At 40.5% G+C, this 24,543-nt stretch overlaps 1 protein-coding gene, 1 long non-coding RNA gene and 3 other non-coding genes across 5 annotated transcripts in view; 4 read left to right on the plus strand and 1 right to left on the minus strand.

Moving 5' to 3' along the window:
* The first annotated feature begins 67 nt into the window (after positions 1 to 67).
* On the plus strand, positions 68 to 2,050 carry LOC142367477 (uncharacterized). The gene is made up of 6 exons (XR_012767102.1): positions 68 to 148; positions 824 to 881; positions 1,105 to 1,157; positions 1,324 to 1,375; positions 1,621 to 1,688; positions 1,870 to 2,050. It is a non-coding gene; the product is annotated as an uncharacterized LOC142367477 (long non-coding RNA).
* On the plus strand, positions 916 to 1,052 carry LOC142368363 (small nucleolar RNA SNORA16B/SNORA16A family). Its single transcript, XR_012767331.1, has one exon. It is a non-coding gene; the product is annotated as a small nucleolar RNA SNORA16B/SNORA16A family (small nucleolar RNA).
* Positions 1,424 to 1,555, plus strand: LOC142368357 (small nucleolar RNA SNORA44). Its single transcript, XR_012767326.1, has one exon. It is a non-coding gene; the product is annotated as a small nucleolar RNA SNORA44 (small nucleolar RNA).
* LOC142368362 (small nucleolar RNA SNORD99) lies at positions 1,728 to 1,801 on the plus strand. The gene has a single exon (XR_012767330.1). It is a non-coding gene; the product is annotated as a small nucleolar RNA SNORD99 (small nucleolar RNA).
* Positions 2,051 to 2,059: 9 nt separating the features above from the next.
* ctps1a (CTP synthase 1a) overlaps positions 2,060 to 24,543 on the minus strand; it is a 35,295-nt gene continuing 12,811 nt past the window's right edge. Inside the window, exons 5-18 of the mRNA XM_075449451.1 lie at positions 22,751 to 22,867; positions 22,493 to 22,576; positions 16,679 to 16,759; positions 16,449 to 16,600; positions 16,176 to 16,308; positions 12,246 to 12,334; positions 12,064 to 12,158; positions 10,484 to 10,546; positions 3,135 to 3,178; positions 2,964 to 3,060; positions 2,831 to 2,886; positions 2,661 to 2,757; positions 2,449 to 2,593; positions 2,060 to 2,377 (exon numbers count right to left, since the gene is read on the minus strand). Coding sequence (XP_075305566.1) covers positions 2,290 to 2,377; positions 2,449 to 2,593; positions 2,661 to 2,757; positions 2,831 to 2,886; positions 2,964 to 3,060; positions 3,135 to 3,178; positions 10,484 to 10,546; positions 12,064 to 12,158; positions 12,246 to 12,334; positions 16,176 to 16,308; positions 16,449 to 16,600; positions 16,679 to 16,759; positions 22,493 to 22,576; positions 22,751 to 22,867 — 1,341 coding nt within the window. The 3' untranslated portion in view covers positions 2,060 to 2,289. The remainder of the gene's footprint in view (positions 2,378 to 2,448; positions 2,594 to 2,660; positions 2,758 to 2,830; positions 2,887 to 2,963; positions 3,061 to 3,134; positions 3,179 to 10,483; positions 10,547 to 12,063; positions 12,159 to 12,245; positions 12,335 to 16,175; positions 16,309 to 16,448; positions 16,601 to 16,678; positions 16,760 to 22,492; positions 22,577 to 22,750; positions 22,868 to 24,543) is intronic.

Consider the following 24,543-nt stretch of genomic DNA (forward strand, 5'->3'; position numbering starts at 1 on the left):
CTACATTTCCCAGCATGCAAGCCTTTTTATGTGAGCTACGCGAGCCAATAAGCAAGCGACTGGTTGACGGAGCGTATATAAAGCCGGCGGGACGATAGTGGAGTTCCTTTTTTGCTGCGAAATGGAAGGGAAGACAGGTAATCCTTTGGTAAGACAGCAGTATGTTTTATAGTACTTTTGTGTCTACGTGAATAGACATGTGAGTTGCTACAGGTAAATGTTGCGAGTGAAAACTTAAGAGTAATATTTTAAGGATTAAGTGCTTTCTGTTAAAGCCTTTGCTTCTCAAAACGCGCTAGCGTGTCAGCTAAAACAAGCTAATCTAGCCATCTCACTTTGACCGTGTGTAAATGCAGTAATACGTTATTCTACCGATGCTTTTACATTTACACAACTTGAGCTAATGATTAGAATGGACTATGGCCAACACGAGATGAATGCAAAACTTAAGTTAGCTCGAGTGCTAATGTGGCTAAACCACGTGGTTTACGACTTTTTCCTTTCTGCGTTTAGATGACCATTTTTCATTTGACAATTAACTCAAGGTCCCCACAAGATGCATTTTTATTTGAAGGGGATAAAAAAATTCATGTTAAGAGATTTTGTATTTTTTCTCAAGTAAAAGTTCTAATGAGATGTGAATAGAGAAAAGATTACATCGGTGCAACAAGCCAAACTAAAATGGCATATCAACTTTAAGTTCACTAGAATTTTTTTGATGTATTAGTTATGTTAGTGTTTCAATGAAAAATTAAAGAATTTAGCTGACTTTCAACTGAATTAAAAGAGAAAATTGTATCCTCACTATCTTCTCCTTTTGCAGGGTCAGTTGCAAGAGACGGCCTTACCTAACCTCTGCGACAAGGAATAACAAAATGGAGGTGAGTTTCTTTCGAAACCTCGCTACTTTGTCTGACAGGCTCCTATCGAAGCCATTCATGCTCTCATGTAGCAGTGAATGGTCAACTGGATGCCGAGATGAAGACTTCCACCGACGGTCGCTGTTCAGTTTGAAAATAACTGCTACAGCAACATTAAGGGGAAGGACATTTAAATCTAAATGAAGAATTAATAACCGTTTTTGTTACAATTTACTTTCTGCAGATCTTCAGCAGCGCCAAAGCTGTAAGAGCAGACCATAGGAGCATCCCATATAGGTAAACTACTGAGCCAAGTGCTTGGTTATAAATGCTGGCTGTGATGACAAACTTGCCCTCACTGAGATTAAGCTTGATTGATACTTTGTACCCTGAGCCATATGTACCATACCCTGTATGGAATTGCTGCATTTTTACAAATGTTAACAAGATGCATCTGTTTTAGGTGATGGACTGAGCTGACAAATATCCACTGGATGGAGACCGTTAACATCAAGGTATGTTTCTGGTGACTTGACGGGTCTTCTTGCATAAATAAATCATTGCAGCGTGCCATCCTAAGGACCTGAGCTTTTTTGTAGCTTATGGTTCTCCAAGTGCATGCAAGAAAATGGGGTAGTCTTTGACTGCTGTGGCCCCTTTAATGCCATCAGCAGCCACTCAGCTGTCCTACAGATGCCATGCCACATACCCCATGTGTAATAGTTTTTTTTTTTAATTTTTTCATATTTATTCCTTCTAGGAATGAGATGACTCACCATCTCCAGTTTCACTGTGCCATGGGTGTGCTGGAGCATTTCCCATCTAAAGGTATGAATGCTTGCCGAAATCCTTCTGCAACTGGATTGTTCTGATCCATGATGATATTTAATATAATAAGGACTGTTTGGATGAAGCTTGCGGATATGGGACTGAGATCAGGCTTTAATGACAGTGTTGGTGAAATAAAATGTTCTGTGAGGGCTAAATTTAAAAAAAAATTGTTTTCCAGGTCCAGCACCGTGTAGAGGGGAAACGGCTGCAGGTCACTGGCAGCCATGAGAGAAGTTTCACTGTCCTGCGGCTAAAGCGCCAATGAGATGTAGGCTTTAACTAGTTAAATAAAAAGAAAAGCAGCTGAAATCTTATTGGAAAAACATTCCATCTTTTGATCAATAAAAGACTGAATCATACTTTGTCTCCCTTATCTTTATTTTTTCCATTATCTGTTAACATACAGACATTATCAGCACAGGTTTACAATAAGGGCCCAACACTTTTCTTCTGCTGCATGTAGCAAACAACGAAGGCAAGATGGCATTCATTCCAGGACTAACTTGCCATGTAGCCCACAGATGCCTGTTTGTGCATCCATAATACAAAAGCATAGGGTAATTTGAAGTTGTACGGAATCTTGATAATACTCCAGTCCTCATGCTGAGTCTGTGATGCAGGGCAATTTCAGTTCGGCAATTTCAGAGTCAGGGGTGCTGCTGCCACTCTGATCACTGTACGTATCCCTGAATAAAGAAAGTAAACCTGTTAGCCTGTAAATGTTGTATTCATGAGTAAGTTGGCAGGTAATATTTACCGTGGAGACAAACGGCACCCCTTCTGTAAGTAGCTCTGTAGTTTCCCTGCTGCAGCCAGAAGCAAACCAAGATATGGGGGTGACGCTTTAATGGGACGAGAGGTGAACTCCGGGTGGTACTGCACTCCAACAAAATATGGGTGATCTGAAAAAAAATAAGTTTAGGAACTGCTAACAAAGCCCTACAGGAAATGCAGGAGTGGTTTCCTTACCATCCAGTTCTATGACTTCCATTCTCTCTCCTTCTACATCCTGACCTACAAAGCGGAAGCCTTTGTCTTCAAAGTGACTTTTCAGCTCAGGGTTGACCTTTGACAGCATGCATAAAAATAAAATGCCAAGTAATACAAAACAAATTCCGTTAATCTGTGTTCAGCACTACCTCAAAGCGATGTCTGTGTCTCTCCTCCACATACTCTGCATCTCCATATAGTTTGCCTGGAATACAGAACAGATGTAAGCCCTGAAAAGCAAGATTAATTGCTGCTCCAGAGTGACCCAAAAGGTTTTCTTACGCAGTATGCTGTTACTGCTTTTGAAAATGGTCCGTCTCTTCCCTAGTCTCATTGTGCCACCCATCTGTCCAGGGTTGTGTTCTGGCATGTCAATCACCTGTTTAATCAAATATAGATTAAATACACAGCAGTTCATACAAGAATAAGACTGTTTTATTTGAGAAAACTTACAACAGGATGCTTTGATTCTGGGTTGAACTCAGTTGAGTTGGCATCTACAAGTGAAAGAAAAGTTATGTTATAAATAATAAGTACCTACTTCCTGGTTGGCAAGGTTAAGACTGCACAAATATGGATGTCTTTCACAATAATCGATCACAACATGTTTAGTTTAAACCATTCACCTATTGGCTATATTCCATCCTTGTTGTGGGCCTGACGTCTGCAGCGTTTCTGGGCTCATAGTGGGCGGTTCAGAATTAATGCAGCAGAACCACAGACATTTGTTAATAACCACACTAGCCATGGAAAATACTAATGTATATTAAAATCGATCTCTACCAGTGCTCTGCTCCTTATCCAAGCTCAGCTTGACTATTTATACTCTGTAGTAGATATCTGTATTTATGCCACTGATGGGATGTTATTAGTGTTCAAGTAAAATGTGGTTTTACCCCACAGTCACAAATCAGGTACGATGGCACTAATTAGCTAACCATTGAGTCACTTTACTGATGTAAGTGTGGGGACAGACCAACTATGGCACAGTTCAGTATTACCATGCATCCTGGATGATCAGATCCCAAGTGCACAGCTCGAGGCATGTCTGTTCACACCGAGCATTAAACTCCCCATGTGTCCCGAGTGATCTCTTGTGATTGGGACCTACTTTTCTACTCTACATTCAAACACTCATGCACCATTTTCGTATGTGAAAAGCAAATGTCTTTTTTTTTTTCTTTTTTTTTTTTAACCAACATGAGGCATCTGGGTAGTTGTCCTAACCAGAAACAGATCTTGAAGGCAAAACAACAATAAATAAAGGGAGGCGCAAAAGGAAAATTTAGGGAGCTTTTCCTCAGAAATGACTTTTATCTCAAGTAAATATTATATCATATCTGTGAAGAGGCCATTCAAGTCATGCGAGTTTGCTGGCTCAGTCTGGCAGGGCCGTGGGAAGTAGTTTTTAACCGGGGGTGCGGTTTAAAAAAAAAAAAAAAAAAAGGGGGTTCTCAAACTGTGGGTCGCGGCCGCAAACTTGTAGAATATTATGTAAATACAATAAATAGCTGTATATATCTCCTTCAATGAAATATTTTAATGAGCAAAAAACGGAGCCTTTCCTGCAATCTGACCGTGGAACTCTACCCGCCCCCGCCGGCCCACCCCGCCCCCACCCCACTCACTCCTCCTCAGAGCAGGCTCTTCTTCTAGTTCTTCTACTGCCTGGGGTTGAACGGAGGTTGATTTTACTCTATATCGCCACCTCCTGGCCAGAAAAACTGCCGGTCCAGCGCTATCAGTTTAGCATGCTAATTCTGCAGTAAAACTCAGCTATGCTGCGTATAAACTTTGGTTAGGACATGCCAGTAGGATTATTTCTGCACACTCTTATGGTTTGTATAGGTGTTTTTTGTATGCAATACACTTCAAAATGACATAAAAATCGCACATTGTGCCTTTAATTATTAAGAAACTCTACTGAACAATATATCATTGTGTACACCAAAAAAATGACAATTAGTTTACGTGTTTTAAGGTGTTTATTGATTCATGTTGGGCTTGAGATTATGAATGCAAAGCAATACCATCAATGCATAACGTCACCACGTTCAGAACTGAACATTTTAACAGTAGCCTAGGCCTATTTGTATCATTAAGAAACTGTAGGCCCTTCTTAACTTTATTTTTGTTTAACCTTTTTTTTTACTCTTTTATTATGTTTATCGATGCATTTGTAATGGATGCAAACTAGCAGAGAACAGTCGAGTCTAAGCATAGGCTACATAAGTAAACCGCGCTGTCTCGCATTACGGAGTAGCTACAGATCTCAATAGCAACTTAGTAACGGTAGACCGGAGCAGTGGCTCAGTTGGTAAGAGACGTGCTTCCGTTGCTTGAGTCGGACCGTTTGTGTTTTGAGACGCGTGTTCGAATCCCGATCGGAGGAGACTGTACAATAGGTTTTCATGAAATATATTTTTGTTAGCTCCCCCACCATCTCGCAATGCACATTCAGCAGGGGGTGCAGCCGCACCCCCTGCACCCCTAGTTCCCACAGCTATGCAGTCTGGAAACAGCTGGTGAGTCACATCATTTTAATCTTTGTAAGGGCAGATGCAATTTGCAACATTGTTTCCACTCTGCTTCAGGTGCATCGAGTCTTGATCGAGACTTACTAAAGTGAGATCTCAACTTGAGATGTTCATGTTGTCCAATGTCCCAATTTTATGATGCCATTTGTGTACCAAGGACACAAGGATGATCCCATAATGTGGCTGAGGACCCATTTGTGTTCATACTTTTATAAGAATGTGGCAACTAGTTTGAAAAGCATAAAAACCTGGGTCAGTATTTATAAGTTCTCCAGACTGTCTCTAAATGTGTCCTGTATGCTTTCACAACCAGTGGGGTTACATGGCACTGTAAAAATCGGATTAAGGGCTAAATTACAATAGGACTGAGTTATTAAATTCATGTATACACCTTAATCTGACAAGAAATTGGATTGGATCGGGTTACTCGCGGTCGGATTAAGACCCCGGGATAACTTGGTTGAAAGTCACACTAAACGTGCTTGTAGACGGGTGAAGCACGTGGTGGATTGGACTTTGCGTTCTGCGCATGCTCAAGATTTTTTCCCGGGGTCGTGAACCGGATGTCAAAGGCGACAATATTACTGTTGTTGCCGCCGTCGGAAAGAAACAAACAACGCGATGGAGAATTCGCCGTATTTTACCAATAAACGCATTTGTTTTTTCAATTGTAAGTTGTTTTGGATAAAAGTGCCTGCTAAATGCGTAAGCATAATAACCATCCTCATTACAAACAAAGTATTAGAGGGAAGTAGCTTCATCTTGCTCTTCGTTCGCCATCTTTCTCGAATGCCTGAGTTTGTTGTTGTTGTTGGTGGTGAAGCGGTCAACCGGAAGAGGCTTTATTAGCAATGGTTGAAATGGGTACAGTGCCACCTATCGTACCGGGGTATGACATGTTTTGTGCCTATGATTCGATTCATTCACCACCATATATCCAAGGATAATTACCCTTGCTCAAATAATAATAATAAATAATAAATAAAATAATAACCCAACTATAGCTATAATCAAATTAATCTCATCATGTAGACCCACTGAATGTATTTAGCTCTGTTCACATGTGATCAGATTACCAAAGATGCACATCAATTACAGGTCTGAGCATTTCTATCGTTATGGCACAACGTGTGTAAAATGCTTATTGCAATTGGTTGATTTGTCAACATGGGTAGTAGAACTCTTTCCTAAGTTGCAGTAATTCAAAAATAGATATCATACAAGTGCTTTTATAGATGGTCTACATTCTGATTCACGCTATTCTCTGAAACTTTAAACGGCACAACCTCCAGCAAAATCATTGACATATGGCAGGCATCAGTTAGCCTCCTCATAGGAAGGAAAACTTGGATGCATGTAGATGCAAACAGAAACTATCTATCGCTAGTTTCTGTTTGACTTCTTTCTTTACCTTGAAATACAAGTCCCCCTCATAAACTGTCAGTTAAACACCATCTAGTAGGTATCTTTTATTACAGCTTTAATAGATGTGTTACGTCATGGAAGTCATCATACTCAATCATACTGTAAGGTTGTAAATCTAGCAATACACTGGGCAATGAAAGCTGTAAATTTTGTGGTTGAAAAAAGTTTAAATATCCAGGTCTTCATTTGGTCCATTGTTCTAGCTTGTGGTAACTTTTTCATCATCCACAAATTTACAATGACATCTCACTAGGTATGTGTTCCAGATCTGTTGAGCTACAGCTCTATTTAAATGATAGTTTATATACTTTTGTCCGGTTACTTTTATCACTAATTTATAAAATATAAAGGATTTCCAAATGTTAGGTTTGATGGTTCATTGCCTGTAAGGTAAAAACAAATATACGTGTCCGACAACCAAAGCTGAAATTGTTGGCAATCAGAGGGACCTATAATAGAGTCATGCTGTTGGTGCTAGACCTGAGTGGGGAAATCTGGAGAGGCACCTGGCTGCAGACCGCCACTGTCAGGCCTGGAAGTGAGGACCTTTTTTGGGGGGTGGGGAGGACATTTTGGGAGGGTCATTTTCACCTGCCGTTTAAATTCGAGAGACACCGGCGAGAGCGCATATGTACGAAAAGAAGAAGGAAAGTGATAAATAAAGCTTATTTTACGAGTAGCGGTGGGTTTCTGATTTTTATTATCCATAGAAAGTACATGCATGCTTTCTTGTGTTCTTCCCCAATATAGATGCCGTTTTAGTAGTCATTATAGAAGTCATTAATGATACAAATTATCGAATGTTACATGTCGGTTTGGGTCGTCGTTTTGAAGCCAAGTTAGATGACTTCAAAGTTTACTTTCACCAATGGTGGTTAGCATCAACACCTAAGAATTGTTAACTTTTTAGTGCATAATGTAAAGTAACTGTTCGCATATTTGTTTGTATGTAACGTTATGAAACTTTTTTGTAAACTCTCCGTGCAATAGCTGGGCATGGTCACAAAGTTACAAACAAAAAAATAGCTTGATTAAGGGACCAGCCCAGCAGGAGTTACAGGTTGGGCCCAGACGTACACTACTTGGCTTCAAGTTTTCTATATGTCATGTTAGATGTATTTTCTTAATCATAACATAACGTATTAAATTACTTAAGTGTCTTGTTTTATCCACTTTCACTTAAGTTAGCACAACATGCAGCAGTCAGGTCCACTGCCCCCCTGTGCCCCAAACACCTCTTTAAACCAACATTTTCTTGACTTGCTCTTAGATAAGAAGATCTGCCGCTGCAATTTGACTTGCAGGAATGGGGGACATTATCATTGTCCCATCTGTGACACAACTGTCATTAGTAGGACAGACATGGAAGCGCATGTAAAGTCTTGTTCCATACAACAAACATCCACCTCAGCTGCTGCCCAGTCCAATCTGAGTCAGGATTCATCCTTCCTCTCCCTGCAACCAAGTCCATCTGCAGCCCCATCTCCAGACCTTCTTGTGCAACAATCAATTCCAACATCTTCTATCATCCACTCCTCAGCAGACACATAATTGTCATCGTCATCTCCTTTGATTTCCTCTTCTGTTGAAACTGAAAAAGGTCGAATGTCCCCTCTGTTCACTAACTTGCCATCTGAAAAACTTGGCCAAACATATGCAGAGGAAGCAAAAAAAATCAAATGATGTAACTCAAACCAACCATTTAAAGAATGTCTCTGTGGATGCCAAAAATGGCATTTCCGCAGTCCAAAAAGGAGGGCATGGCTTTTCAGTCCCTGTACACGTACAGGACAAAACCTGGGGCCGAGTACACAAGGTGTAGTGTGAGTTGGAGGATTGCATACAGTACTCTAAAATGGCATCTAGAAGTGGATTAACTTTCACACACTGCGAACACATCCGTTCTTTACAATACTGCACAGATATAGCCACAGAAGAATGCCTCAGAGAAGATATGTTAACAGAAATGGTGCACTGATTCAAATAAGTTAACCTGCCTTAAAAGGCAAAAATATGCATAGGCAGCACATGTCCCTCTGTGTAGAGGTATCATTTGTGGAAAGCTCAAAGCACTTCTGTTTTTCCCTCCATGAGCCAACTTTGCACTATTACAGTCGCCTTTGGGAGGATATTTGTAACGTACAATTCCTCAGCAAACACATGGCATTGCTCTTGTGCCAAACCAATGATGTCATGTGTCCACAAAAACATCAGCAAATGGCATTTATTTCAAACGAACTGGGATGTGTTCAGAACAGAAGAAACCATCTGGAGCGATCCTGGAGCCATTCAAATTCATATTTCACAACATTGATGACATGTTGAGATTTTGTGAAGAAGTAGTAGACAAAAACAAATGAAAAATTGGCCTATTGTCACTGTCTCACTGAGTAAAGGTCGACAGAACATTTGATCATGTTGTGACTTGGTGTGTTTTTTATGTTTTCTCATTGATCACTTAAGAATTTGACTTGGATTATACTGTAGATATCAAGAGTTAGGATAGTATTTAGTGGTACTAAGGTGTACACATCAACATAATTAGCATAGACATAGAACCAAACATGAAATTTATAGTGGTTAAGAATAAATTTACAGAAAAATACAACAGAAAAACTAATTGAAACAAATGTATAGAAAAAGAGCAGTGCAATAAAGTCAAAATTAAATGATAATGAAACGGCAGTGACGTACTCTATAGTACACAATAAAATGTATAGGCCTATGGCATCTTATGAGATGTTGGCTTATGAATATGAGTAACAGCTTAAGAGAAAATGTGTGCACTGACCAAACAAAAGTTTACTATACAAATAAAAACAATATATACAATAGACCGGGAATTGATAGATTTTATGTCATACTGTTTACTAATTAATTAATTTGTGAGGAAAACGATTCAACCGGAAGTGCATTTGTGATTTTATTTTGAAATGTATCCCTTGCATTTCCGGGCCTTACAGTGGAGGTCTGCAGTTTTATTTTGAAATGTACGCCGTGCATTTCCAGGCCTGACAGTGGAGGTAGGGACCTGACAGTGGAGGTCTGCAGTTTTATTTTGAAATGTACGCCGTGCATTTCCGGGCCTGACAGTGGAGGTAGGGACCTGACAGTGGAGGTATACAGTTTTATTTTGAAATGTACGCCGTGCATTTCCGGGCCTGACAGTGGAGGTAGGGATCTGACAGTGGAGGTCTGCAGCCAGGACCTCTTGGAAATCTGGCACGTGGGCCAAATTATACGCTGTTAAAATGGTGTGCAGACTCTGCCCACCATCAGTTTAGTAATGGCGTAGACCCACTGACGTTTTACTCTGGCGTTGACCAAGAAATGTCACACTAAATCCTTCCAGGATGTGTAGGGAAAACCTTAGTTGACCAACTTAACTCTACAATTTGGCCACTGATCAGGTTGTCAGCGTGTTGGATGTTATAGCATCTTTAATGTTAAAACTGAGTTGTTATTCACGTTGGTTCGATTTTACACTACTTGTACATTCTATCCCTAGCAATCATCAGCTGTCCCCAATTCCCAAACTTAAAAAGGTAAAAAGCATCTCCAACACAGAGCCTAACAAACGTCTCTTATCCTTCAACCACCCATGGAGATCTAGTAACATCCTTCAGCCTTCATAAACAACTTTGGCACTGACCAGGTTGCTTAAGCAGGCAGCCATGTTTGCTCTCTGACTTCACGATTTGGTTTCTTCTAAGATTCTTCTAAGGAGCAGCAAACTGAGCAATTGGTATGTCATAATCCGTTTGTTATTACACAAATCTACTAAATTTGACAAAACTTTGTGGAAAGTTGGGATTCAGCCGTAAGGTATGAGAGCCTTACCTTTCCAGTCAAGCACGTTCCTGGCAAACTCGCATACAGCTAGCTGCATTCCAAGACACACACCTGTGGAAACACAAACAGTAGTCATGACATCACAGAGGACCTAATGCATTTTATTAATAATTTAAATCACAACATAACCAGTATTTAATTTTATTTTATCATGCATTAATCAAATTATCATCATATGATATCATCAAGTCATATCATCAGTTCAATTTGGCTGGAATGTTAAGAGTTAATTGAAAGAAGTTACTTTGTCAACCTATCAGAATTTTTCCAGCTGGAAGACAATGGTGCATGTGAGGCTCAGTGATTGGAGTGCATCTGTGGAATTACAGCAGGCAGGCTGAGGTATTTCAATCTATTTGAAATGAGACCCACATTGATCAGCTGCATAATTTCCCCTAGATGAGTGGGCTCTGTAATCATAAAATGGATGACGATCTCCGCCTGCTGTGGGACAACCAATCATAAGCTACCCGAAGGCTTTTCAGTTAGTTTTAACCAGAGAAACACTGAGACGAGCTAGTTAGCCTGTTGCTCACGATAGAAGCTGCCAGTGACCATGAGGAGAACATTGTTAACAATTTATTAGCTTAGGTAGCAGGTATAGGCTCCAGCCCCGAGGAACCCTTAACTGGACTAAATGGATATAAAAAAGAAATATATGCATTCTCAATAGTCAACTTTAATGATAAGTTGGAGGGTAAAACAAAGCACTTTCCTGCTGGTAATGTATGTCATCTGTTACATTAAGATCCTGGACAAGAGGTTTTCCCAATTCTGGAAGTCATTGTTATCAGTCTTGCCATCATCACATGGATCAACTGTTTTTCTTCCCATTCTGATCCTTGCTTAGCCTGGTCTTTATGCCTAATCACTGGTTAATTAACTAAGTTCCCGATCATAATGCATCACTTTAAATCTTAAATCTACATGACTGTTTTTCCAAACAAAATGTGTTGAATAGGCTGCCTTTCCAATCTGAAAGCTATCTCTTAACAATCTTATTGCTTGTTTGTGTTCACTTCTGGTAACTGGTCAGTCGTGCGTCGCTTGTGGGTGCGCAGTCATGTAATAGAGTTGGTTTTATGTGGTTGGCTGTGTTTCACAGCATGAGCCGTTGTAAGGACTCAGTAAGTTTACAACTTGTGTGATTTTCTGATTATGACTTAGGAGAATTTGCATTTTCACTATGTGGGTAATCAGTTGCACTCTCAGAATATAGCCTTTTTTTATGCCTTTAATGCACAGACAGTTGGAGAGAGAGACAGGAAGGGGGGGCAGAGAGATGGGGAAGACATGCAGCAAAGGGCCGTCCGGTGCGGGATCGAACCGAGGCCAGCTGCAGCGAGGACTGTAGCCTCTGTACATGGGGCGGCTGCTTAACCCACTACGCCACCGACCGCCCCTCAGACTATAGCTTTAAACGATTGGTCAATTTTTGTCGTTGGACATCTACATGAGGAGACCGAGTCAGATGGCCAAAGTTTGAGACCTGAGGTTCACTGCTGACAGGATGTAAGAAAGTATGGAATAGATCACAATTAAAGATTATCCTGACAGCCATCTTGTACCTAAGAAGGGTTTTTTCTGTTTTCTGGCCCAGTTGATAGCAAGAATCTTTCCTTCGGTTCCTCTGACACCAAACCCCCCTGGAACCAGGATGCCACTGAGGACAGAAAGGAAAAAAAAAAAAGCTACATTGATAAAAGTGCTTTTATCAAAACAGAACATCCTGTTCATCGGTAAAACTCACTGAGCGCTGCAGAGTTTCTGCCATGCCTCGTGGTACTTAACCGGCTCCTCCTGCAGAGTACTTGGCTCCAAATGTGCTGAATCTATGTACTGTCAAGAAAGGAAACATAATTTACACTGTGCAATCATGAGGAAACAATGCCATGAGTGAAACCCACGACTCCAACATTCACTAAAGCTTCCGCTCCTCTGCAAACACTAATCCATCACATCTCTTATGTTCCTCCTATGGAATTGTTGCATTTTTGTCAGACTGAAAAAGTCAACCAGGTTACAAGTTACCATGGTTACCATTTCATTCACACTTTGTATAAATATGTCAATCAGCCATCTGTTAAGCGGTGGGTAAACGAGGCAGAATGTGAACCATCTGTGTCGAGCAAGAAAAGGAAAGTGTAAGGATCTGAGTAACTGGGCCAAATCTGGGATGGCTACACGACTTGGTCAGAGTTTTCCCAATATTCAGTCCATAGTACCCACCAAATGTCTCCCCAGGAAGGTGATACTGTGAACCTGCCCAGTGAGCACCCATTTAGCCATGGATATCTCAGGCTAAATTTAGATCCCCTTTCGCTCAAACAATTTAGTACTATTATATACAGCTGAAGTCTTTAAACATGCTAACATCTTAGAAAACAACAAACCGGTTTTTCAGTATTGAATTTTGTTTAAAAATGGTTTGATTCTCTATCTAAGCCTCCTACTGGTGGGACACGTCAAACACAACTTCCCTGTCCAGAAGTCATCCATACCATCAATAGTCAATCCAGAAACAATTTTACAAACTTATGTTACTAGTGTCTTTACTAATGACGTAGTTTCATAAATAAATATTGAACTGCTGTACCAACATAATGCTTCTATGTCATTGAAAAAGGGACAGCTGAATAAAAAATGGCATTAATCAAGCATGGTTTAGGAATTATAGCCTCTAATATTCCACAGCCAGAATGTATCATGACATGTGCAATATAAAAGCAAGCTGGTACCACAGATGATTACGTGGCTGTTCAGCTTAATCGGTTATAAGAGGCACACATAGGGTGAAGGTTCTAAATCAAGCAAGTTCTACTCATATAGCTGATTCTGGTGACATTTTAGGTCAATGCAAAAGCTTCGTCAACATCACTAAATAGGTCAAGACATCAACTAAACTTTTGCTTTTAGCCCAATTTTAGCCTACATGACTTCTTGACCGTTTAAATGTCTTTCATGGACCAGTTTGGTGAGGTCTCTTTCACCAAATAAAACTTGTGGATATAAAAGAGTTCAGGCGGCTCAAGGCTTACAGCTGCATGTAGAGAGCGGAGGCTGATCCGTGTGGTCTTATCCAACAGAAAAGCTACTGCAGCACAAACTGCTCAACATCAGAATGTTGGCTTTACAACACATTATGGACTGCAGGTTGCTGCACAGTAGCTGCCTTTGGAACTTTGTCCATTGCCCAAAACTACTTCTGTATGTAGTGAAGAAAGGGCACATTGGGCCTCATTGCAAGAACATTTTCGTATTTTTATTCTAAATTTCTCTTACTTTTTTCGTACGAAGGTCTCGTACGAACACGCCACGTCAGATTCAACAAACGCTCTTAACGTCAGAAGAAGTGTGTAAACGACCTGCGTAAATGATGAATGCCACCGTGCGTATTTAAGTGCACGTGCTCGAGGATAGTAGATTTGCATACTCCACGCCCAAAATGATACCATATAAGGCTCTGCTTCCTCGCTCTTGTGCCAGGAAGTGTTGAGTCATGAGAATGGCATCAAGGTGCAAAAAGAAAAACTTTAGGGGCTCTGAGATTGAAATTCTGCTCTCAGAGATCCAAAAAGGAAAATCTGTCATTTTTAGCAGTGGAAATATGGGACCTGCTAAAGCGAAGAAATGGGAAGCAATTACGAGTGCTCACCTGTAGTTCGTAATGTCACCAAAATAAAAAAAGAAATGTTTTGATATGAAATGGCTTAATAAGAAAAAAAACATCTCGCCATGGCCAGGCGCTCGATGACAGCAACTAAAGCTGTGGAATCAGTTGTTGCCTCATCATGATGGCTCTTTGATGGGGCAGTTAATGAGGGGGTCTTCTGGCACCACACCTTCTGATCTGTGTGGGCTGGTTCAGGTAGTAGGAGACCCTCGTTTATGGCAATATTGTGCAAATCTGGCATGCCTTCTCTGGGTTATAGAGCAGTTCGCCCCCCGCTGTATCGAGACACACCCACCTGGCCTTCAGCTCAGTGCGCTCCACAACGGCACGGGTGCTTTGATGCATATATGTGTGCAGTCTAGTGCTCCGATTATGTTTGGCAGTCCAGCCAAGGCATGAAAGTCCCTCTTAATTTGTACTTGTTCGACATCGGTGTATAAGAATTTGATGTACCTTAAAGTGATGAGTTTTGATGACCAAGGTGAGTGCACGACTCACAGAGGACTGGGACACACCCGATCTGTCTCCAATCTCCCTCTGAAAGTGGCCAAAAATCCAATGGTGGTGAGGACCCGGACGTGTGGTGGAATTGGGTTTGATCGGCGTGTTTCTCTCTGGAGTTGTGGCTCTAGCAAGCTGCATATTTGCTGCAGCACAGTCCTTGGCAATCTAATTCGCGATTTCAGCCATTTGTATGTCTCCGCAAGGATATCTACACGGTCTCGCGGCACACATGAGCTAAGGCATCCAAAAGTAACAAGTCAGATGCTGGTGACGCTTCCCATTGACCTGGTTATATACAGAGTCAAATTAACCTTCAATTAGTGCATAATTTAAGTCAAACAGAATAATGTCAGCATCATTATGGGGTATAATGTATATATTTATTTATGTTTACTTCAAAGCAATTAAATATACAATCAAGTAAACTTGATTAGAATAACAGCGGACTATTTTAGGTCTGGATCACTCGTAAATTCTGTTCGTACCTGAAAGAAAACGTAAAATACAAAAAGATTGGTGAATGCGCAAATTCTCTTAAATCACTCGTACGTATGATTTAAGAACAAATTTGTGCTTACGAACGGTTGTTGCATGAGGCCCATTGAGTTTTTAAACAGTTGTACTTCTCTAAATATGTATTGATCATATCTTGAGAAATTATCTTAGAAGTTGTCCTCATTGTACTGTATGTCACTCTCAAAAGGCGCATTCCTTTTGCAGTTACTATAACCTTTTCAGGAATAGGGCCGTTTTTTCCCGCATTCGCCCCTTGTCAGATTTCCGCTTCTTCATGTTCCTAATCTGCTCAACGTAAACAGTAGAAATAACGGCTGAAATGTTTACTCATACGACACGGACACAACCAGCGCGTGTTTAATAAGTTAAACTTACACGTCGTCTCCTTTGTCTGCGGCGCTCTGCTCTCCTTCCTTCATGAAACGAAGAAGTATCGCCTGCGCTTGATCCTGACTCCAGCCTCGATGTTAGACACCCGATGTGATCGTCCATGATTAATTTTACCATCATGCAGACCATGAACACGGTGACATCCTCGCTTTCCATATTAGCTTCTTGGTGGTGTTTTTTCTTCTCTCCTTACTTTTTGCATGTTTTGTTTTGGAGTGTGGCGCTAAAGTAACATGTCACTGTCGCAGACGGTTGCGTCGCATCAGTCCCTATCAAGGTCCCGACTCATGAGCGAATGCAAAATTAAACACTTTTTGTCTGCATCCCTTGTCTACAACATTAATTTTTATGCACAGAAGGCTCAAGTAGTCTTGCTGCGACCTGTGGGGAGGTCATCCAAGTTGTGCTCATTTTACTTTAGAAGCCACGCCAACTCCCCCCGCCAACCCTAACTGGGCGTAGTTTGATGATCCAACCAGACATACATGAAAGGCTCAAAGATAAGCAACCCTTGGTGTTATTTTTCAAAATATCAACATACTTCATTCATACTAATGCGACTGTGATTAAAGGTGCTTCATGACACTGTGTACATACCTTAACCTCCAATTTATGGCTAATGGCCAGCGCAGAGTGCTCCAGAGCCTTTATAACAGAAGCATAGGAGTCGGAGAACTTGGTGTACTTTCCCACCAGAGCTATAGAGCAGTGCTCCAGCAGTCTGTCTGACCTTTGAGGACAACACAGGTATTAGTGTAATATGTTACCTTCTCTGGAGTGCAATAATCCAATCTCATGAAAAATAACCCATAAAGGAGACTTTTCAAATTCATTAGGTCCTTTACTCTTTGACCTGTTCTAATGACTCACCTGTCTGACATTTCCTTCCACTTAGTCAGCATTTTCCTGGGTTTAGTCTCAATGGGCATATTCAGTCTCTTGCTTAGGTAGCTCACCACGCCCTGGTCCTCAAGCAGTAAGGGTACTCGGTAAATGGACGAGACATCGTGTACACAGATGACCTGCAGCAAGATAGGCAAGTGGGTTTAGAGCTGAAAAGACAATCGGGGACGTGTGCAGCTCACGCATGCTTCACCTACCTGTTTAGGTTCTACGTGGCAGAACATTGAGATCTTTTCTTTGACAGAATTCTCCAGGGCAGTGGAACAGCGGCACATGATCTGTCAGCATTAATAGGATGAAACTTTAATGAGCACTCAGGGGAGACACCAACACCTATGATGAAATACGAGCAGTGAGTATGAAGAAACGGGGACTGGTAAGTCCCTCTTCCAGCTGATAAAGCTGGCCTGCACGTAATGGGACTTCTATGGAACAGTTTTATGATAAGAGATGCACTGACTGGATTTTTATTTTTCAGTATAATTAACAGCAAACATTTTTGACACTTTTGCTTTATGGAAAATTCAACTAGTTTGTAATAATATGCTAGCCACTGTGAATAAGTGGCTCCGGTGATAGAGCAGGTTCTTCATTAATCGCAAAGTCAGCAGTTCAATTTGCAACCTCTCTGTTGGCACTTTCTAAGCCGTACATTTTTCATAGTTTAGTTGGATGAAGTTCCCCTTCATTACAGCAACTGGAGCTGATTGTAGTTACTGGAACTCCTTTACAGGGACGTTTATTAGTGCCTGCTTCAGGGTAGGAGCTTTCATAGTGTGAGGGGAAACATCTTTGCTTGGTTTATTGGTTGAAACAATGCAACTGTAGGGTGATTGGCCTCATTAGTCTCACAAATACGTGGACCAATCTGAACGGTGAGCAACTTTTGATCATTTAGTGCCGTTGTTAGTCCTTTAGCTGTGCTTCTCTGTGGAGGAGATGGAAGTCCAAGTAGACAAAGATCTGCTTTGTGATGGAGTGAATCTAAGCGTAAAAAAAAATTAGATTAGACAAAACATTCACGCAACACAGACGAACAAGAAAACTAATCTGTGTCTAAAACCTAGAAATAACTCTGACGTTATGTCACAATTTAATATTGTAGATTTAAAAATCCTAACGGAAACAGTTCGGCATCTGAAATCAACCACTTGCACTCTGGACATTATACCATCTGACTTTTTAAAAACTGTTTTTACCTCAGTAGAAAGTGATCTCCTACAAATAGTTAACAGCTCACTGGCATCAGGCATTTTTCCCAAGTCACTAAAGACAGCTGCCATTAAGCCACTCCTAAAGAAGAGAACTCTAGACGCCTCTATGATGAACAACTACAGACCTGTCTATAATCTCTCTTTTATATCTAAGATTATTGAGAAAGTTGTATTTAACCAGCTCAACGACTTTCTGAATGAAAATGGAAGTCTTGATAACTTTCAATCAGGCTTCAGACGTCATCACAGCACTGAAACAGCTCTGGTCAAAGTGTTAAACGACATTAGGTTGATTACTGATTCTGGTAATGTTTCAGTCCTGGTTCTGTTGGACCTCAGCGCTGCGTTTGATACTGTAGATCACAGAATCCTGTTGCACAGGCTGGAAAACTGGGTTGGACTTTCTGGAGCGGTTCTTAACTGGTTCAGGTCCTACTTAGAAGGCCGGAATTATTTTGTTACAATTGGCAGCTATGAATCTGAGCGAGTGGCCATGACTTGTGGAGTCCCCCAGGGGTCAATTCTTGGACCCCTTCTGTTTAACCTGTATATGCTCCCTTTGGGTCAGATATTGCAGAATTTTAACATCAATTATCACAGTTATGCAGACGATACACAACTTTATGTGTCTCTGTCACCGGACAACTGCAGCCCAGCAGACGTACTGTGTCAGTGTCTGGAGGAAGTAAACACCTGGATGAGAGATAATTTTCTACAATTAAATGAAGACAAAACTGAGATCATTCTGTTTGGTAGCAAAGAGAAGAGGGTCAGCGTTGGTAAATATCTTGAGACTCGGGACCTTACAATCACTGACCAAGTTCGTAACCTCGGAGTGTTGATAGACTCAGATCTGACTTTCAGCAGCCACATCAAAGCTGTCACCAAGGCAGCTTTTTATCACCTCAGAAACATCAACAGAATTAAAGGTTTCCTCTCCCAAAAAGACCAGGAGAAACTCATCCATGCATTCATCTCCAGTAGACTCGATTACTGTAATGCTCTTTTAACTGGACTTCCCAAAAAGAGCATTAAACATCTGCAGCTCATCCAGAACGCTGCTGCTAGAGTTTTAACCCAGACTAAGAGATCTGAACACATCACACCAGTTTTGAAATCTTTACACTGGTTTCCAGTCAGTCGCAGAATAGATTTTAAAAGCCTGCTGATGGTTTAAAAATCCCAGAACGGTTTAGGCCCAAAATACATCTGTGATATGTTCAGAGAATATAAACCCAGCAGAGCTCTTAGATCCAAGGACTCAGGTCAGCTGGTCCAGTCCAGAGTAAACATGGAGAAGCAGCATTTAGCTGTTATGCTGCAAACAAGTGGAACAAACTGCCAGTGAAGATTAAACTTTCACCAAATGTAGACATTTTTAAATCCAGGTTAAAGACATTTCTGTTCTCATGTGTCTATGCATGAAATATCTTTTAACTTATCTAGACTGTTGCTTGTTTTTAAATTCATTTAAATTATTTTATTTGTTTCTCTTTATATTCTTTTATGTATTTTTATGCTTCTTACACTCCCTGCTGCAATTCTTTTATTTTATGTAAAGCACTTTGAATTGTTTGTACATTAAATGTGTTATATAAATAAATTTGATTTGATTTGATTTGATTTGATTTGATTTTTGTGATGAAAATGGTTGATGTTGGCTCCTCGCAGTGGCTGATTGGGGTTAATGCATTGCTTTTTAGTTTTACAAAGTAAAATGTTGGCCAGCCAGTCTGCATTCAATATCACCGTAAATGAGTGGTTCGTCAGTTTTGCAAAAACAATTTTCCATTTTTTTTTTCTTTCAATAAACCATGATTCATAAAAACATGCATTGTTTTTGTGCTGATTTTTCAGTTGAAAAAGTTCTGAGTTGAAAAGTGCTCACTTTTGGAGCATCATTTTGGAAAGTTGGCCTTCACATCCCAGTGTGACAGCAACTGAAAGGCCAACACTTAATTTCATAAGTAGATGTCACGGCCAAGGAAAACCCCTTTAAACCCCCTTTATTGAAGCAGTGTTGAGCTACATCAAACTAAGGCCCGACCGATTATCGGCCCCACCGATATATCGGGCCGATATTTAGCATTTTGGGGATATCGGCATCGGCCATACTTTCCATAAATTTCCACCGATAAGTTTGTATAATTTCACAACCAATTTTGCAGCCGTTTCGTTCTGAACGCGTCTTCTGCTCTCGCCACTTTGAGTTCATGAGCATTGCCCCGCCCGTCACAGCATCTGATTTGTTTGGCACACAGAATACAACCAATCAACACGCAAGGCTGCGAACGGTTTCAAGGCGGCCGTGGCGCAAGTTGGGGGCGGGGTGGCTACTGAACGCTGTGAGCGGTTTCAAGGCGGCTGCGGTGCGGGTGCAAGTGGGGCCACGGTGGTGGCAGTACTACTTGAAGCAGAGAGAACAAACTCCCTTCAAGGTAAGCATATACGAAGCCTTATCCCCTGCAATAAGTCACAAACACACCAACGTTGCAAAAGCACGGCACCACAACACGTTTATTAGTGTATACAACTAGTGAAAATGGTCCATTTGATCTGTGTAACGACGCAAACCTTTAGCTCACGTAAGGATAACCAGAATGACAGCGAATACTCCTCACTGAAACGGTTGTCCACAAAGCAGTCTCAGCATAGTGTACAGTAATTTTTAAATCCCCACATGGAAACGTGAACGTGTGTCTGTAGTTCTACACGAAAGGTGGACTGAAAGCCATGGTCAATGAGAACCAAATAAAACGTGTTTGTTCCTGAGACTAACCATTTGTTAGTGCAAGCCTGCTAGCTACTTGGTAGCCTGCCGGTGTGAGAGCCTATCTTGTTCCGTAACAACTGGTTACCCAGCACGTTAGAACCAACGGTGATTGGTCGTAATGTCCCTCATAATTAACTTTAAAGGATAACTGCGGTATTTTCAACATTAAGCCTCTTTTCTGAGTCGTCTGCAATGTTTTAGAACCCCCCTCACCGCTTTTTTGATGTTTACTGCTGTCTCCGGTATTTGCCTAATTTTGATTCATCTCAACCTGCTTAAGAATGGCAAGTCATGTGCATGTCAAAAAAGGTCCGTAAAAGCACCATAAACGTCCGTTTTCAAAATCATCAACTCACCGGAGTGGTTACTGGTGTGCACTGGTAATCCATATCAAATTTCGTTGCGAAAAGTTGCTTCTGTTGTGTTTTATTTGACATTTTGTAAATCCCATTGAGTTCTATTGAAGACTGGATGTTCGTTGATATTACTCCGTCACCGAAACCAGCAAGTGGTGTGGAGTATAGCAAGTCAGATTCAACTGCTGAGCGGAAGTTTATCCACGGCTGTGAGGTGGCTAAGAAAATAGTTCGAGCATGAACGAGCTGCCAAATAAAACACGACAGAAGCAACTTTTCGCAACGAAATTTGATATGGATTACCAGTGCACACCAGTAACCACTCCGGTGAGTTGATGATTTTGAAAACGGACGTTTATGGTGCTTTTACGGACCTTTTTGGACATGCGCATGACTTGCCATTCTGAAGCAGGTTGAGATGAATCAAAATTAGGCAAATACCGGAGACAGCAGTAAACATCAAAAAAGCGGTGAGGGGGGGGTTCTAAAACATTGCAGACGACTCAGAAAAGAGGCTTAATGTGTTGGCCGATCTGTAGGGAGTTTGTCCAGACATTAGATGTGCGTGTAATATAAAAATAGCATATATTCAAGTATTCTCATAGCAGGGAGTGATTTATTTTTTTTATTGATAATTATGTATTTATATTATTATTTTATTTCCCATTTTATTCTAAGTTATGATTGGCTTTATTTTACAAGTGCTGCTGGCAGCTCCCTGCACTTTTCATTTTTACAATTAAAAAAACTTAATGGATATGAAAGTTTGTGTCAGTGTGTGCTATTTTTAATTTATCGTGAATAATGTTTCTATTTATCAGTTGCACATATCGGTTATCGGCCTCCCATTTCCATAATTATCGGTATCGGCCCTGAAAAAACCATATCGGTCGGGCCCTACATCAAACGTCAAGATTCACTTATCAGCTGTAACCTCTCTTGCGCCCGTTAACTGAACATTCCTTCACCGTCATCCTATTCATACTAACTGAGCTAGTTTACCCTTTCTTATACTCTAGTTCTGCTTTTAGGTGAACTGATATTCAAATGGCCCAAAATCCCCCCTCATACTGAAAAGTCTCAGATGCATCATCATTTTCCTGTTTGCTTCTAACAAAACATTATCATGGATATTTGTCGTAATGGTGCTCCATTCCTGAAATTCATCACTCGCGAAAAAAAAAAAAAAAAAAAGATATGCAAACATAATCAACAGTTGTGCATGAAATACAATCATACAAAAGAGAAGTAAAACCTTTATTCTATTCTAAAGTTTTACATATAAAATAAAAATTTAAAAATCATCTGGTCCTTACCAGGTCTGAAAATGAGGTAAATACAACCTCAAATTAACAACAACACAAGATGTTACTCTGTATCATTATTTATCCAATAAAAGCTAAGCTAAAATGAAAAAAATTTAAAAATCTAAGCACACCCCCTTAGGAATTAAGTTGGCGACACAAAGCTTCTGCATTTTGGCTTAGTTTTTGGTTCAACAAAAAATTGTTCATCTGAGGTTGTGTTCACTTTATTTTAAAACTTGGTATGGATCAGATAAAATCATCCTTGTACAAAAAAAACAACAAAAAAACAAAAAAACCTTAGAACTGAAAGAGGGTACACTCATACATGAACTGTACTCCTCTGTAACAGCAACTGACTCACCAGGTCAGGAGAAAGACCAAGGCCTCTCAGCTCCCTGACACTGTTCTGTGTTGGTTTGGTCTTCTGCTCTCCTGTTGCACTGGGCTGCCAATGCACAGAACACAAACACATAAAGAGACTGCTCATAGCATGTGCTACCATCAGTGTTTCACGTCCTCCAGGGTGATTGTTGGATGACTAAACGATATGTCTTACTATCACACTGCAAACATTTTATTTTCTATGATATCAGTGAGTGAAAAGGGGTTCCCATCTTACCTGTGGTATCAGACTGACATGGATGTTACAGAAATTCTCTCTCTTAACTTTAAACTGGAACTGCCTGAAAGCTTCGATAAAAGGCATGCTCTCAATGTCTCCGACAGTGCCTCCAAGCTGTGAACACATACAAACATCAGCAGTTATCATCAAAGGTTTCTTACTGAACGCATCTTACTAATAGGTGGAGCCGGATAAAGTATTAGGAAAGGCACAAAAAAAATGTTTTTCTGAATACATCCATTTTCTATACCCGCTTAATCCAGTTCAGGGTTGTGGGGACTGGAGCCTATTCCACCTGTCATTGGGTCAGAGGCGGGGTAGAACCTGTGCGGGTAACCAGTCCATCAAAAGACTTTCTGAATATATATTAATTTAAAATATTTTTTAAATTATCAGTACTCGAGAAAAAAAAAAAAAAAACATGTCGCAATGTCGAGTGTAGTGGGTAAGTTTGCGCTGACATTCTCCTTCAGTACCTTCCCACATTCATTTCAAGGACAAATTAAGGGTCACAAAAAAAAAAAAAAAAAAGGTCCATTTTACTCTAGACGGTAGACACACAACACTAAGTGAAACAATTTAGTTGAATCGTTTTGGTTTATATCATCAAGAGGTACTATTTAGATAAATTATGTCTTTTGCAACTAAAGTCAACAATAGGTTGTGGTAGAATATCACACTTTCTGCCGCTAAAAGGAAAAAGAAAATCAGCCAAATCAGCAGCTAATCCAGTTAGCTCCAGCAAGCTAGTAACCAAAGAATCAGCATCATGGTAACCAATCAAGGAATGCTAAAGGCCTTCCATGCTAATATCAAGCCGAGGGAGTATCTAACCGAGTGGGTCACCAACTTTCAAGACGTTAGTAGTTAGCCTATCCGTTTTAATGCACAGCCAAAAGAACAGATGATCCAATGAATGCCTGCATTAGAGGCATGAGTTATTACCAGGGGTGGAAAGTAACGAGTTACATTTACTTGCGTTACTGTAATTGAGTAGTTTTTTTGTGTACAGTGAACCCTCGCTATAACGCGGTTCATCTTTCACGGTCTCGCTGCTTCACGGATTTGCATCGTGCATTGTGTTCTGCATTCTGATTGGCTAAACAGTCTCTCCGCTTCTATTTTACCTGTGTGTCAATAACGTTGCGGTTTAAAATATACACGTACACATTCATTACAGTTCTCAAACATAATCGATGGTGGCATGTCGGTATATATAAATCTTTTTGCCCAGAAGAAAAAAGAGCGACAACAACTACCGATAACTATGTTCTTCTCTCGAAAAAACACACCTGCACCGCAGGCTTTAGAAGAAAAAAACGCTACAGAGCGGAGTCAGGATGCAGCAGCTCAGTCAGAAGAGCAGTGAAATACACTTGAGTCACTATTTGTCCCACTGTACTTTGTATTTTTTTTTCAAAATCATTTTTCATTTTCTCCCGTTCTAATCCAATGACTCGGGTCGCGGTGAGGCGGCGCTGATCTCCGCAATTTGAAGCCTTCAGTTCGTATTGATGATGAAAATGATTATTTTACAGTAGGCTACAGTAGTTATTTGTAAAAAAAAAAAAACAACGTTTATACAGTACTTTTATTTGTTAAACAAATGCTTGGGCCTGTAAAACGGTTTTGTTCTTTGATTTCAATGCATTATGCAGTATTTCATTGTATAATAATTGTAAAAAAAAAAGGTTTCTACTTCACGAATTTCGCCTATCACGGGTTCTTTTTGGAACGTAACCCCCGCGAAAAACGAGGGTTCACTGTACTTGTACTTTTTTGAGTAATTT

The sequence above is a fragment of the Odontesthes bonariensis genome, chromosome 18 (genome assembly GCF_027942865.1).
Source record: "Odontesthes bonariensis isolate fOdoBon6 chromosome 18, fOdoBon6.hap1, whole genome shotgun sequence".
Classification (NCBI taxonomy): Eukaryota; Metazoa; Chordata; class Actinopteri; order Atheriniformes; family Atherinopsidae; genus Odontesthes; species Odontesthes bonariensis.